At 42.2% G+C, this 16,541-nt stretch overlaps 1 protein-coding gene across 1 annotated transcript; it reads right to left on the bottom strand.

Annotated features, from left to right (window-relative positions):
• Positions 1–3,423: 3,423 nt before the first annotated feature.
• LOC118226819 (cysteine--tRNA ligase, cytoplasmic-like) lies at positions 3,424–14,496 on the bottom strand. The gene is made up of 23 exons (XM_035416743.1): positions 14,395–14,496; positions 13,249–13,503; positions 12,892–12,983; positions 12,606–12,694; positions 12,204–12,300; positions 11,966–12,064; positions 11,556–11,705; positions 11,176–11,316; positions 10,658–10,746; positions 10,324–10,445; positions 10,074–10,186; positions 9,785–9,913; positions 9,284–9,413; positions 8,995–9,098; positions 8,767–8,864; positions 8,328–8,517; positions 8,146–8,214; positions 7,913–7,994; positions 7,150–7,230; positions 6,947–7,014; positions 5,693–5,752; positions 5,002–5,085; positions 3,424–4,416 (listed from the first exon to the last, which is right to left on the bottom strand). Exons 1-23 carry the CDS (start codon positions 14,414–14,416, stop codon positions 4,288–4,290), a joined length of 2,493 nt encoding a protein of 830 aa, XP_035272634.1. The 5' UTR covers positions 14,417–14,496; the 3' UTR covers positions 3,424–4,287.
• Between the last annotated feature and the right edge of the window lie 2,045 nt (positions 14,497–16,541).

The following is a 16,541-nucleotide window of genomic DNA, read 5'->3' as shown; positions in this document are numbered from 1 at the left end:
ACAATGGCTATGTGCATTGAGTTTCACGCCAAGGAACAAGCTATAATGAATCATCCTACCCAAAGAGAAATGTGTTGTTGTGGTCTATTTGAGAGATAGAAAGGTATTTGCAGCCAATATCCTGAAACCCCATTTTTCAGGACCTCCAATGACCACAAACTCAAATGTCCATGGGAAAACCCAATAGATATATTTTAATGCTCTAACCAAGTCAGAGAAGTGGGAAGTTAGGATCTTTAACTGTGGATGCAATTAATTCTGAACAAAAACTCCTCACTATTGTGGCCTAGGGGATGATAGCCACAGAACATGAAATTAATACAAGTCAGAGTCAGAATGTGTATGATTTACATGACAATGGTAAAATGGCCAGTTTGGAATGAAACACCACAATTTAAATTCAGAATTTTCAAAACTGAATAAAAGGTGTGCATCTCATCAAAAAAGAGATGTTAAGAGGTACTAAGCTGGTGAGTTCATTGCACCCACTTAAGAAAGTCTCACACAGCCACAGCTGCCAATTATAAAAGCAGAGTTCCTCAACTAACTCATCCTTATTTCCCCACCTACTGTGACTCACTATGTTCAGATTTTTGGCAAACATACAGACAGACAGGAGGGAGGGAAGATTCACTTTCACAGGATTCTGTAAAAAAAGCTCCATTAAAGCTGAGATATGAGGGGTTATACTGCATTGACTTGATCAACTGAAAGACCCTAAATGATGCCAGGCCTAACAGCAGTAAATTATCACAACAGGCAAAGTCACCTCTATAATGTACTAATGGTCTATAGACCTGGTGTCTCCTGTCATCCAATCCTTTAGCATTCAGAATATCACATTCGGCATGTTACTCCTTAATCTAGTTCAAGGGTGCCCGAAACTGAACAATGGCTTCCTCAATTATAGTGTAAAAATATGTACCCAAGCTAACCAGTAGAATTGTAGCGGTCGGTACATTTGGAATAGTAGTGACGACAAGTGATGGCTATGCCAGGAATACAGGCTTCACTTACCATATATATATTTTAATCAATAAAAATACCAATATTTTTATTGATTAAAACATCAGCAGAGAGGAGGAAAGTTGTGTAGAGCACAAAGACACTGAAAGTAGGCTTTAGACAAAGTCATTGGTTTAAGCCTCAAATTTACTGCATGGAAAACTTGGTCTTGGGCTAAGTAAACAATCACAAACCAGCTTTTCATTTTCATTGTAGGTTCAGATGGGTCCACATTATTCTTCCTCACAAATTTCAACATTTTGAGCTGTTGTTACATGCTTTCTTTTACTTTGTAGATGAACACAGGAGCATTTTCCAAATTACCCCCATTAATGAGAACACAAAAGTAGCGCTCCAAAAAAAAAAATTCATGCTATGAATGTGTCATACAGTATATACTTAATAAAAACATGTATTTGAAAAGAATTATATTTCATAACTTCTGGTGTGTTTTCAACCCTTTAATTTAGTCCCTACTATATTGCCGGAATCATTGGCAGCATGTTAGCAGTGAAGTGTAATGGCAGTGTGGTGTTCCAGCAGACCACGGTTAAGCAGGCAGATCAGTGTCAAGTTTCCTACCCTAACACTACAGGCTTGTACCCGCCCTGCCACTGAAAATGAATGACTGCCTACCCCTCTTGGCTGCAGCTTGCCTCCTTTGGGTGTAAATCATGGAGGTAGGAGCCATTCACACAGAAAGCATCCACACACCACTGCATAAATCACAAAGCTACCTTTGAAGGGATGGCAGCAGCTATACACATTGCCAAGCAGAGGGACCAAATCGTTTTTAAAACAGACAGCCTGTCTGTAAAGCTAAGACTGGTAAATAGCTAATGAGGTGGAAAATGAACATGCTCATTGCTGCGGTAAATTTGGATTACTGAAAAACAAAATTTTTCAGCTCCATAGCATTGCAAATTTACCTGTACCTCTTCCATATTGCTGCCATTGGTGCCTTTATTCTAACCAATATGAAATAACCTCCTTTCCCCCAAATCGGTGAATTGTAAGTTTCTATGACTTTTTCAAATTCAATGTTTCAAAGGTTTTAAAACTCAACATGCTGCCATCCACAGTAGAAGTTCAGAGATCAAAAAACAGAACAGCACAAAAGCAGTAAAACAACTCTAACTTATTGGTTCTGTTCTACGCTGATTAAGAAGATGTCTTTGAGTGGACACCCATGCTGTTCCTAACCACAATGATCACCAAGCCAACTCTCAAGTTCTCTTTCTTGTTCCTGTGTTGCTTATTAGGTCACCTGGAGTTTTATGCACAAGCATTAAAAATCCAACAGAGGATCTGTGGACCCTAGTGGTCCATGAATGTACTGCAGGGGTTCCCTGGCCAGACTTCACATGCAATAACTATATATAGATTTGGAAAAATATTTCATATAAACATATAAAGCCTTTAAAAATGTTTTTTTATTTTTTTAACTTTTTATGATTGAGGTCCCCTGGATGCTTCTGAGCCTAGGTGGGTGTCCTTGGATCAGAAAAGCTTGAAAACACCTGCCCAACAGTCAAAGGAGTAGCTTCACTCCTTTGGTAAGACGTGAAGTGGTTGAAGCGGCGTTGAGTTATATTCCTCAGTTGTCCCAATACAGTGGCTTTAATGCGCTTCCTTAATGCCCTCATCCATTTACGTCTTACCCAACAGTTACAGACATCGCAAAACAAATTGTTACGCTTGATCCTTAAACTTCCATCTAGGACGCATCTCCTTCCAGTTCATTTTATCAACCTCAGATGGCTGAGAGTGGAAGAGAGAGTTTTGCAGATTAAATTGTGTCCAGCTCACAGGATTGTCTATAATGTTGTCCCAAAGTACCTGTGCAACTACTTTACCCGTACTAGGGAAAACCATAATTACACCACAAGAAGGAGCACAACGGATTTGGTTCCCTTTAGGTTCAAGAGCTGTATGGGGAAGGACACCTTCCTGTACTCAGCTGCCATTCTTTGGAATGGGCTACCAATGAGCATTAAGATGATTAGTTAGCTTTAAGTCCTCATTGAAAAAATGGCTGAGTGGCCATCTTAAATGAGCAGCATGGAACAGTATTTATTAGGTTGATGTTTTAGGTGCAGCACTTTATCTGCACTGTATATTGTTATGATTGTATAGATACATTTTGTTGTATATTGTATATTGTGATTGAATATTTATTAGGATGATGTTCCAGGTATTTTTCAGTCAAGGAATTTGGGACCACTACAGCACTTCACCTGAACTGTATATTGGAATGTTTATGGATTAATATTGTTACACATTTGTATTGTGATTGATCTTTCTTTTTAAATGAAATGATGTATGTTTAGAAGCTGCTAGCAGCCCGTTGGCTGCCTTTTCATGATGCCCCTTCAACACCCTCCATAACCACCCCACCCCCCCTGGGGCATCTCTGGCTAGAGGGGCCTTGTGTATTTTAATGATCAATAAAGAATTTCAATCAATCAATCAATCAATCAACACAAACTTGACAATGAAGGTAAAACTTACTGAACAATCACAGTTTACAGAGAGACTTAAGGAAAACAGAACTGGGATTTATTTTTCCCATCAGAACTGTTGTACTTAGTTGCCTTGGTTTCCATGCACTAGCACACACTAATATGGCACAAAAGGTTCAAGGTTTTCAAATGAATTCTGTTCAGAAGCAACAGGTTCAAATGATTCATTCTGCAGGAAATATTTCCTTTCTCCCAATAACTACCAGTCTGTAACAATCTCACCCCAGTCTTTGGTTTCTGCTAATGGCCTGAGTCTCATGCCCCCCTTAGCGTTTATACCCACTACCTTGTGCACAGACCTTCAGACACAGGGTCAAGCGTAAGACAAAGCTACATTGATTACATATTTTACACATTTAAATGTTTCTTTCAGTCATTAAAGTTTAGCAGCTAGTGGAAAATGCTCTGCTACGACCCAGTCCTTACATTACAAATACAAATTTGAAACAAAATGCAGTCTGTATTTTTTTCATTGGGGAAAACCCATCAAAAGGCAGGGTACACACACACACACTCACTTGACTCACTCATCATTTTACTTCACAGTCATTTCACTGCAAATTTATACACCAAATAAAATGCTATGTATAAATCAGCTCCTCCCATTGGTGAAAAACAGCAAGTGCTCCCCCCTCAGGTCCCAAAGTGAGGGTCTATTTTGGCAGGTGCGACAGGGCAGGAAAGTGCAGATGCTGTGGGCGGCGCCTGGGGTTGGGCGAGGTCAGTCTAGATTGGAGGCCCGGTTTATTATCCAGAATCCTCAGCTTCTGTTCTGGGTGGCCTCGAGGTACTCCTTGTGCAACTTTTCTTGAGCCTCATAGAGTTTACGGAGCTTCTTGGTTTGTCCTTTGCTGATCTCCTTTCCCTCAACGTCATGAGTGGGGAATCCCTGCAGCAATAAAATAACAGCCCAGATCAAAAATAAGTGGATTAAGTTTTTGTTTTATCATAGACATTACATTACAGGCATTTGGCATACGCTCTTATCCAGAGTGACGTACAACAAAGTGTATAACCATAACCAGGAACAAGTGTGTCGAAAACCCTAGAGAGAAGTACCGTTCCAAGTGCAGCGAACAACCACATAGTTTAACTTGGACCTTGTAGGTTAAGCCATAGCTGTGCAGAGTCACTGATCTGGGACTGGATTTTTTTCCCCCGACAAACAGAATATGAACATTTAATTCTGGTGATTGATTAACTCCTATTTTAAACACACATGTTGATTGAATCCAGGTATGGATTCACTGGATATTTGCCAATGTCAGTGTTCTCTGTTACTAATCTTCACTTTGTACAAAAGGACCTGTTCATGGGAATGTACAAACTTTATTGTCCAGGTCAGAAAATTAAGAGAGATTTGATAATCAATGCACAACCGGAGTTGTGTGTATGGACTGGGTAAGCTGCAAACGATTTGCCCTTCTTGGGATCAATAAAGTTGTCTGAATCTGAATCTGAATCCTTTCCTTACCGTTTCGTCAAAGCTGGAGTACTTGTCTGTTTCTGAGCGGAACATCTCGCTGGGATGAATCTTCATCTTTTCCAACCGAGCTCTCTGTTGGAAAGAGAAGGGAGTATGGTTGAGTATCTAGCCTTTCACAGTGTTCAGAAGATGCACAAACACACACTTACACACTCACACACACACAAACGCGCACACACGCACACACCTATTTTAAGTGAAGCCTAGGCCAGCAGTGAAAAGAACAGAAAAGGTGATGTTGTCTCAGCCCAGACCTGTGGACTAGCTTGCTTAATCATATACGTGGACATGATGGCAAGTTAAAATTCTCACCAAGGAAGTTAAAGAGTAAACAAAGACCATTTGAGACAGAGAGGAGTCTCAGCACCAAAAAACTGACCACAGCCTGAGACCACACAGTGAAAATGCACACTGATACTGTGATACGTGAAGCCACAGTTTATGCACCTCCTATCCCTGTTTATTTTTTTCAAGGATACACAGTTTACTCACTTCCTGTTCCTGTTTCGGTTTCCTCATTAGTGCATACCACTGAACTCCTTGGTGTGTACAGTTCACTTCTTGTTCCTCTTTATTTTTAGTGGACACAGTTTACCAATTTCCTGTTCATGTTTCCTCATTAGTGTATAGTTTACTCATGTCTTGTCCCTGTGTATTTTAGTGGACACAGTTAACTCACTTCCTGCTCCTGTTTCTTTTTTAATGCCTCCTCTTTTTTCTTCCGCTTCTCCTCTTCAACCTTTGAGACAACACAAGGAGAGAAAAGATTATATTTTTTGTAGGGGAACTAGCAGTAGCACCCATTGGAGCTACACCATGGTATACAACAGTATTACTGGCAATTCCCTTGTTGCTTAAAGGCACCATATGTTTCAAACAGTAAAAAATAATGACTAAGTTAATAATTTTTTACTGACTAAGTACTAAAATTGTTTTATTAGTGGGACACTAAAACAAAGCTGCCTTTCACATTCACATTTTCCAATGGTGCCACATGATCTCAAATAAGAACACAGAGCGTTGAGTACACTTACGAAAAACAAAAACCAAGTATTCAACTAGGATGGAAAATATATTTAATGCCCACCACATCTGAGCTGCTTCATTTCTGATCACCTGCATTTACCTGCTTTTGTGAACAGCATGCTAAACCAAAGCAGTGTGTCCTGCACTTTAGAACAGAGCCCTTCTAAAACCACGCTGTGCTGCAGTCCGTCCTTTCAGTTTCAGCACGTGCCTGAACCCGCTGGAATGTGACCACTACTGCATGGTCAGCAGCGCCCCTAAACCTTAGAATAAAGCTGAACACCCCCAACAGCCCCCCCCCCCCCCTGCCCTGAGCTCAACAGTGTGAGTGCAGGCTTTGCATGCTTGCCCCCGTAAACACCAGTGTGCAGGATTACACAGAGCGTGCACCACTAATGACCTGGAATGGTGATGTGAAATTCTCTCTCTGCACTTCTCTGATTGTGATGTCACAGAGCGATGGAGAGCCCTGACCCTGCTACTAGGGTGAGCTTTCTCAAGGCTCCTACTGAAGCGCCAGGCAACCAGTGACCAAGGACACACATAAGCTGGACCACCCTCCCCACCCCCAGGATGAGTAAGCAAAGCCGACAGCCTAATTGTGTCTAAATGCACGTAACTCAAAACAGGCCTCACAATCAGCAAGTGCAACAAGACTCTTCCCTTTATGTTCTGAAGGAGCAGCACTGGGATGGCACCCATGCATTTTTAATGGCTTTGTCTGAGCGGCTGACACTTTCTTTTCTTAGCAATGAGCTCGGAGCGCAAGGAGCCGGGCACAGTTTTCCACTGAGGGAGCCACAGATAGGCTCACTGTGACTGTGAGATAGCCGGGAGATGAATGATGGTGGCTATGAATAGAATAGGCACGGCTGGATGAATGGGGCCTTTAATTAGCTGCTCTTACCTTCCTCTTCTCCTCTTTCTCCTTCAGAAGGGTCTCTCTGTCCACCAGTTTGACCACCGTGGGGAGACCTGGGGAGAGAGAGGAGAGGTGTAGCACTAGTCTTAAAAACAATCAGATGCATTAATAGCACACTGAGGGGTGGAATGTATGGGGGTCTTTCATTTAGTGGAGACTGAGATCAGAGTGATGGGTGAGTGTGTTACCTTCATGGTCCTCCAGGCGTACCCCCAATTCTGGGAGGGTGCTGTCTCTCACCTCATCACACATCTGCAGAACCTCTGTCACTGTGGGGGGGGGGGGGGGGGGGCAAATAAACCATAGACACACGGTCACAATACTTGAATATATTCTCCTTTCCTTAGCAATTTTTCTACCATTTTACATCCTCAATTTGGAATTGGCAATTGTGCCTCTTGAGTCACTGCCATGCCATTCACAGCCAAGCAAGGATCCAATGCATCCAAGTGCAAATTATGTGTGTATTTTACACACTGCACACAAGAACAGTACTACAAAATCAGCAATACAATAGGAGAGACTGCAGCTAGTTAGTAAAGGAAAGGATCGTCTCACACTGAGGACGACTGATAGTTTGTGTGAACCAAAGACATTGTTTGGAGGAACTAATGCAGTGGTAACCTACGATTTAAACATGAGACTCCGTCTACACCTACTGCTGTGGTCACAGTCAGCAGTGACACTGAACTGGCAAAATCAGTTCATAACAGGAATATTGTGAAAAAGGAGGAAGAGCTTGCCGGCTCACTAATGATAATCACTATGGGGGATAGCGCAGCCTCATTACAAATGAGTAAATTCACAAAGTCCAGAGCCACCCAGTGGTCAACCAGAAGGCTGCACTCTACTGCAAAATGCAGTGTGTGCTATTTATGATATTACAGCAAGTTAATAGTTTACCCATCATAAATAAACAGGAAATGCACGTTTACGAGAGCCAGGATTTACCCTTCTCTTCTCTGGCAATCTTCCGAACTCCTTCCCTGAAGTCTGACAGCACTTTTAAGTAGGGCATCACAGTGCTTTCCAGCTGCAGATTGGAAGCAAAAAAATGTGAGCTTAACAAATGCGCTGTCCACAAAAGGAATGTCTTCATTCCTCAGCAAATGTCTCTGTTAAATGCAAAAATCAGGAAATGAGAGCTTTGCATATTTAGTGACGACTCTCTCCACCATACTCACGTCCACATTCTGTCCATCTCCTCCCACTGGGAACCCGATAGACTCCGCTCCGTTAATTGCCCCAAACATCTGAGAGAGAGAAAGAGAGAGAGAAGGGGTGGGGGGGTGGTCAGCTGGTGATGGCTGCACAACAATCCAACAGTCTGTCCCATAAAACAGGAAGTGAGTGACCAATGCCTCACCTTCAGCATGTTGGTGAGGTAGAGGGCAATGCTCTCAAGCAGCAAGCGATTGGGTGCCAACTTGGCGCTCTTCCGGCTGGCGATGTAAGCATTGCTCTGGCCAACCAGTGACCTCATTTCCTCCAGAGCGGTTCGCGTGTCGATGTTGTCGCACAGGGCTTCGTGAACCGCAGCTTTCCTCTCGTAGAAACTGGGATGACGAAACGAGAATTAAACACCCCTCATATTCTGCTATTTGCAGCTGATTATATTGGTTATGTTCTGAGTCACAGCAAACATGTTTTTGATTGTAGATTTGTAGTGAGCCAGTTGTCCTGTTAAGGCTTAGCTGGGGCTAGCCCATGGCATTGATGAGCAGTGCCTGGCCTGTTGAGTGTGGGTAAGTTTTTGCTCTAAGGCACTTCCACAGTTCAGTGTGGAGGGGGCTCTGTGAGCTCACCTCTGGTTCAGCTCCATCTCTGGCCCCTCCCACTTCTCAAACTGGCCAGTGATGTCAGCAGGGGCTCTCAGTATATCCTTCACATTGAGGAAAAACTCCTGCAGGCAGCCAGACAGCGTTGCATATACATTCATTACATTACAAACAAGCACACACACGATAACAGCTGACGTAGCTATGGAGGCCAGTACAAACGTGTGATTATGGCTGTGATGGTGCGCTGCTCACATTCAGGAACTTCTCGTACTGGATGGCAGACTCCATCGTGTTACTGGAGTAGTCCAAGGTGTCCTTCCACGAGTGCATGAGGAAAGCAAGCCGCAACTGCCGAGCTGCAATGGACATGAGAGAGAGAGAGAGAGAGAGAGAGAGAAAGAGAGAGAGAGAGAGAGAGAAAAGAGAGAGAGAGAAAATAACATCTCAGCATCACTTACCATGTGCTTGGCCAAGTAAAGTATACTTGTGTGTTTGGACAGGACATAGCATGTGGTTGTAAGTGTGAATTTTCAGGTGGTACCGGTGTGTTTGGAGAGCGCATCCTTAATGGTGATGAAGTTCTTCAGGGATTTGGACATCTTGCAGCCTGCAATGGTCAGGTGGCCCGTGTGCAGGAAGTAGCGGACCCAGTGGTCATTGTCGAAGAAGGCCTGTGTGGAGACAAATGCAGATTTGGCTCATCACCATCTGCAATGCTTTTGTTTTTCTTCAGCAGGTGGTGGCCATGCTTATAGCACTGAAACAGAGTCCTCTCCAAAATCAGCCATATTCAGCAATGCATTTCAACTAAAAAAAACAACTGAGTCTATACTCACATTTTATATATGTACATATTATATATAATCTCTATCATTGTTTTCAGATACATTTCAAGAGAGTATGTGGAATGCGCTCACAGACAGGACAAGGTCAGAATATTAAGATTGTCAGAAGACAACCAAAAATGTGTTTACGTAAACCCAACCTTCAAAATCAACTCCAGTATTTATTATGTACTAATGCACGGTTTGATAATCCTTACCTCAGACTGTGCCAACTCATTGTCATGATGGGGGAAACGCAGATCAAATCCTCCTCCATGAATGTCCATGGACTCTCTCAAAATTGAGCCAGCCATAGCAGAGCACTCAATGTGCCAACCAGGGCGACCCTGTGAAAACATGAAAAATTCTAACTTACATCCAGTGAATAATGCAATTCATACAGGAATGAAAGACTAAGCTAAGCTCAGAATTTTTGGGTCATAATTTAGGTCCGTTTTAATTTGGTGCAGACTGCTGAGAAGCAGGTACAAGTGTACTAACACTTACCTTCCCCCAGGGGGAGTCCCAGGATGGTTCCCCAGGTTTGGAGGTCTTCCACAGGGCAAAGTCACTCTGAGACTTCTTCTCATTGAGCCTGTCAGCTGAGATACTCAGGTCACCTGTGACAACAGGCGATGGACGATTAGTAGAGTGACGGCCCACAAAAGGGAGCATCAATGCACCGAGAGCAAGTGCTGGACAAACCACCCAGAATTCCCAACACTCTTTGAAAACGTATGCCAGTACTTGTACTTACCCTCTCCCTCCTGCAAGGCCTTCTGGTCCCCCACTGCCTCTGGCACCAGCTTGGCATAAGAGTGCTTGTCGCTGCCGTCAAACTTGGCTGTGTCAAAATACACTGACCCGTTGGACACATAACTGCCAGGGGAGGGGACAAAAGACCATCTTGCGTGTTATCTTCCAATGATGCCTGTATGCATTTTTTCTATATAATTTTACTTTTTTATTTATTTTATTCACTATATAATGTTTCTGGACAACAAAGTGATCCCCGATTCTATTCTCTCAGGTGATCTCCAGCCATTACCAGAGACATTAGAAAGGTGAACGATGCAGAAATTCCAGCTCACCCAAAACCATTGCCCACAATCTTCTCGACAAACTCCACAATTTCAGGCACGTACTCGCTGACCCGGGTGAGTACATCGGGAGGAAGCACCTGGACACAGACACACAGAGCTCGGAGATAACTCAGACAAAGGCAAAGCCATTACAAGGCACCTGGGAATGGTGGTACAATGGATATTAAAACATAAGCAAAGTGACTGGTTGGAATATGATGTATAGATGTGCTGCAATAAATGTGCTGTTTACTAAAGGCATTCTGAGTAATGAAAGATTAACACATTCCCTAGGGGTGCTATTCACAATACCTGACTGCTAAAAAGAAATTTCTGATGTCAAGTTCCATACATGTGAAAATTTAGCATTTCCTGTTCATATAAAAAAAAAAAAATTCTGGATAGATTCTCTCTTAATGATTCAACGCAATTCAGCACACATTTTTTTTAAATCAGAAGAACAATACACCATTATGTTAAGCCATAAATAATATTTTCACATTTGTGCACCAATATCTTGCCCTTACATTCAATGCATCCATGTCCTTGTGGTACTCTCCTTCCCAATACTTTGGCAGAAGTGAAAAGATGGAATTCTCTGTCACCTGACTGCCAAACTGGGAATCCAGCCAATCAGATAATAGATCCTTAGCTTCATCCAGTAAAACCTTTAAGAATTAAAACCAGCAGATAATTAATAGATGGACCTAATAAATCAGTCTCAAAAACAATGAGTAGAGCTGCCACAAAAAAAACAAAAAAAAAACATTGGTTTGTCTGAACCAATGAAAAGACTTCTCTATAAAGTACATCATGATTGGTTAAAATCACTGATAATCCTTGACAGCAGCACCCTTACAGAGGTTAATGATGCCTCACCACTTTGTTGGCTCAAACATCATCCTACCTGGGCATGGCTCAGTATGACAGTGTCTGCAGCTCCATCCTGCAGCGCCCCCTGCAGGGGACCCAGTGCAGCGGCCACTGCGGCATCCAGCCGCTCCAGCATCTGTCTTTTGTCGGGTTCTGTTGTCTCCACCAGCTTGGCCTGAAAAGGCTGTGGAAGATTGAGCACATCTCACCACTGTTCACACTGAGAACATTGTATGTACAGGTACTGTACATACATCCACACGTCTCGCAACCTTCATTAAAGCAAGAAAAAGAAAGCTGACTTTTCAGTCAAACTTGAAACTGAACTTCTGAATTTCACTCAATTTGGATAAAATTTAAACTGAAAATTCAACTTGACCACTATGTGCCTACATTCCATTTCCCACATTTCTATGTGCCTATTCTACATTTCCCAGCACTCACCTCCCTGGCTGTTAGCACGTCTTGCAGCACTTGTGATGGGGCAGGTTTCCTGGTTTTGTACTGCTCCAGCAGGTAGTTCTGTCGAGCTCTTTTAATGATCTGTGAAGCAGAATACCGTTACCATGGAGAAGCATCTTCAGAACTAAACAACCGACAAATTTTGATGACTCACTGAAGGGGGAGAACGTCCATGACATTTAGATGAGATAGTCATGCAGATGTAACAAATTTCTCTTACTTTATCATCGATGTCTGTGATGTTCATGCAGTAAAAGACATTGTAATCAAAGTAGTTCATCAGTATTCTTCGTAGGATGTCGAATGAGATGTACGATCTGAAACAACCAAGGTCCATGTAAACTGACAGTTCACTGACACATGCTGGAACACAAAGATGTACTACAGAAGTGCTTTCACTGTTAGTTTCCATGGAATCTCTTCAGGAGGTGAAACAAAACTCCCTGCAGCAGAATAGGGCCTTGTCTGTTGTGTACACAGTTGTGTACACAGTACTCTGGCACATGGTGGGGGCACCACAAGAAAACAAACATACGCACCACAGAAAGTTATGGGCAAAAGGTGCAGAGTCAAAATGTCATATCAGGAAATGCAGACTGAAAACTCTTTAATTTTGGGTTACCTGGCGTGGCCCATGTGTGACGCATCGTACACAGTGGGTCCGCAGCAGTACCACAGAACTTTCCTTCCATTCTGTGGGACAAACACCTCCTGCACCAATCACAAACACACACAGAGCACCCATAACTTCTCCCATAACCCATAACCAATCACAGACATGGCATAAAAACAATGACTGCACATACAATCAGGTGCCAACTAGCAAAACCCACAATGATAAGCATTCCATTGTCAAAAATGAGCCTTTATCCACAACAGAGCAGTGGCAGAACAGCCTAAACTCTAACCTTGGAGCGAGTAAGGCTGTTGTACAGTCGCAGTTTTGGGGGTTCTGTTCCTGTCGGAGGAGACCAAGAAGGCTGCACCCTCTTCTCCTTTGCTGAAAAACAGGATAGATCTTCAGCAATAGTAGTCAATCACTGCCTCTACTGCCTCTATGTGTGTTGCATGGTAACGTTAATGCATACTGAGGTACTTCTGTTAAACTTATTTGAAATTTTTACAAAGGTCTGTGAGGGAGGGAGACTACCCAGGCAAATCAGCATTTTGCAAAGACTTTCTGACTGGGGTGTGTCCATTAATCTAAAACAAACTGTATCACCAGGACAGGGGGGATGGACTTGAATGGATGGACATCTACTCACAGCTGTACTCTGTGCTGGGGTTTATATTCAGGGCTGGTGCATGCTGGCTCGTCCGCAGGGCCGATATGTGCCTGTACCAGCGCAGAGCATGCACGTGCTGCGGGGACGGAGGCTCACGAAGGAGCTCAAAGGTTTCCAGGTCCGCCCCAGAGACGGTGAATCCGGCCAGATAGCTGCGGACGCTCAGGTACTCGTTCAGGGCCGCCACCCTCTTGACTTCGTCGCTTATGTGCAGCAAGAAGTCATGATCAAAAGCTGTGAACACCCACACAAAAAACAAATATCACTGCATATCCTAATGATGACAAAAATGCAAACGTTATATAATCCTTTACAGCGGGGAAGTTTGTCGTTTCCCTTTGTTGCACCCAAGCAATTTTAGCTACACGAATAGGACACGAGTAGCCTACAGCAGAGCAGATGATTAGAGTACAGTTTCGTTATTCGTAGCTTTTATTGTACACATTCCACAATCCATACTTTCAGTACAGTGCGCGTTATGCCAAACTTGAAATCGATATTGACAGAACTACGTGTCCAACAAACTACAGTGGCATGAATAGTAAGTGATGAATAACATAACATAAATCAATTAACTAACGGTGTTTGGCAGCTTATTATATGGGTGTCAGGCGAAATGATTAGCTTTTAAATTATCCCTCACCAAAGTCGCACTTGGAAGTGTTTAGTTCGCAAAGTGAACCGGTGTTAGACCGCCAACACGTGGAAATAAGTATTTTACCAAAATATAGTTTGCTGACGTGATCAGGCTGTAATGAACCAAAATGTCACCTGAATGACAAAATGTAATGAAGCTCGCGAGTCAGCGACGCTTGAAAGGGTCGTGGCAAAACAGGACAGGAATAATCAAAATACTACATCTAGCTAGCAGCTGTGAATCTACCTACCAGCTCAATAAGCTAACAAGCTACCCATCTGAATCAGTGCCTAGCTATATAGCTAGCCGCACATTTGTCAGTAACAAACTGCAACCATGAGGACAATGTAGGTCTAATAATTGTGTTTTAGACTGTGAAAACTGCAGGACTGTATATTATGGAAAAAAATCGATTCACCATAAACGCCACAACCACTAATGTGTTATTACAAGAAAGGTTGAGGGAACAGCGTAATATCTCAGCCTACCCAGTTCTCCCGGTCCTGCCATCGCTACAATCCAGATTCTGATGCAACAACGTGTCCGGAAGAGGCGTGTTTTTCCGCTTTCAAGATGGGAGGAGGGTTGCCAGGTTAATTTTGAATTCCAAAGCAATTCCAAAGGAATAACAACATTCCCAGGATAAAAAAAGACATCAACCAAAAAGCCGACGCCATGACATCATACACACAAAATTTAAGAAGTTTGGCCGACAAATACCAAGCAGCTGGCTTTGTGTTGGCATTCATCAAGATACTTTTAACAGCGAAAACACACACATATATAGCCTATATATATATATATATATATATATATATATATATATATATATATATATATATATATATGAGTATTTCTGCACCGTAGCGAGACCATGTTGTGATTTTCATATAGCAGTAGTTAAAAAGGTTTGCGTGTACAAAACACCGTAATCTAGAAATCTATCAGACACAGCTTGGCTGTAAAAGCCAAACATGACCACCACGTGGGCGTTCTTTTAGCCCATAATCCTGTCCGTAGATACAGTGATCCGAAACCTTATCCTTGGGGCGTTACTTTACACTGGGCGTTAAGAAACACCCAAATGGGGAGGTTATACAGGCTATGCAATATACCACCATTTTAAAATATACGTATATCTGTAAAACTTCCATAAATGCAATAGAACGTGAACAGATGTGCTCAGTTGGTGCATTACAATCAGACATTAGAATCATACAATGAAAAACACAGGCACAGGGGAAATTACATAAAAGAATGAAGGAAACATTGGACAGCGTTGCTTTGGAGTATATCTGTGAAGCATTTATTTATTTATTTATTTTGCAATCAGGTCTCGTTTTTAAATCAGTTTGTTATTTCGACCAATTAAGAAAAATGAATTAAACTGTCTTTGCTGCTATTTGAAATTTGTCTTAATTCAACCAACATCTCGATCTGAAACGTTTGATCGGTGCCTACCAAAATCCACCACTAGAGAGAGCTGTCTGGTAAAATAGTCCCTTCTAACAGGCTCTGAAAGTTCACCATTGCATTCTGGATTATGGATAGCCTACTGTGCGTGCGTGCGTGCATGCAGATACGCATAGTACATTTGTGTAAAAGTTCCCTTGGGTCGTTCCTTCTTTGAGAGATCTTACAATTGGACAGTGTGCATCAAGTACCAAAATGCATGATTACAGATGTTAGGTTTCACTCCATACTACCAAGCATAGTCCAATAGGCTTGCTACCAAATGGGCTTGTAGTGCACACTTAAAACTAACTGCCAAGCTGGAAAAACCATTCACTCCACCAGACTCAGAAACCTTAGACCTTGACTTGCACTTTCTAAAAGTAGCCTGCGTGAGAGTTCTTTTTGCCCAGAGCTTGTCACCACTTCAATCAGTCTCCTCTGATATGTGACGCTGTTTACTGACAATTTTGTATGCATTGGTATCTTTTAATTTCTCTATGTGAAATGGGAAAGTTGCTACTTTCTCGGAATGATGAGGGCAAATTTTCTTCAGTAACCGCTGTTCAATCAAGAAAAAGTACTTTTACAATGTGTGCATGACCTCAATGGCTGTTACTGGTGTTGTATTCCAGAACTACAGTTGTTCCGACAACAGAAATAGCTAAAAATGAAATATATAATAAAATATATATTCCATATATAATTTTAAAATGATTGATCAATGCATTGTATAATGAGCTCTTTAAAACACAAGGCTACTATCAGATGTATCACCTTTCCTGAAATAACTGAAGCTTATGGAGAGGCAGTAGACATCTGTCTTCAGGAAAAGCAGCACATTTTTACTTTTGAATATGCCAGATTGACTACTCTGAATTAACATAAATGTTTTATAAATTGTATTCATGTAGGTATTGTAAGAATTGTGTGCATACCCATTATATTACTTTCTTTATATTAAATGAAATGATATATTATAATAATTATCACATTTAAGAAGATTGGAAATGCCCTGCCATCTGAATGATTTAAGACTCCCCTTTGACCTCTGACAGGTGATTAGAGGTTGGCACGTGTTAAAGACTTGAGGTGTGAGGTAGCATACCGCAGGAGTTTAGGGATGGAGGGTACGAAAAGTGACTCCAATATGAATCTCTTCGGACCCTCATCGGCACTATAA

This window comes from Anguilla anguilla, chromosome 5, assembly GCF_013347855.1.
Source record: "Anguilla anguilla isolate fAngAng1 chromosome 5, fAngAng1.pri, whole genome shotgun sequence".
In the NCBI taxonomy this organism is placed as follows: Eukaryota; Metazoa; Chordata; class Actinopteri; order Anguilliformes; family Anguillidae; genus Anguilla; species Anguilla anguilla.
Note: the sequence above shows the minus strand (reverse complement) of the source record. Positions and strands in the feature narration are given on the sequence as shown.

Excerpts from the sequence above, each read along its gene's own strand:
- LOC118226819 (XM_035416743.1), bottom strand. The coding sequence starts at position 14,416 with ATGGCAGGACCGGGAGAACTGG. Across the intron at positions 13,504-14,394 it reads GGCAGGACCGGGAGAACTGG|CTTTTGATCATGACTTCTTG; the intron begins GTAGGCTGAGAT and ends GGGTGTTCACAG. Across the intron at positions 8,865-8,994 it reads AGTACGAGAAGTTCCTGAAT|GAGTTTTTCCTCAATGTGAA; the intron begins GTGAGCAGCGCA and ends GGCTGCCTGCAG.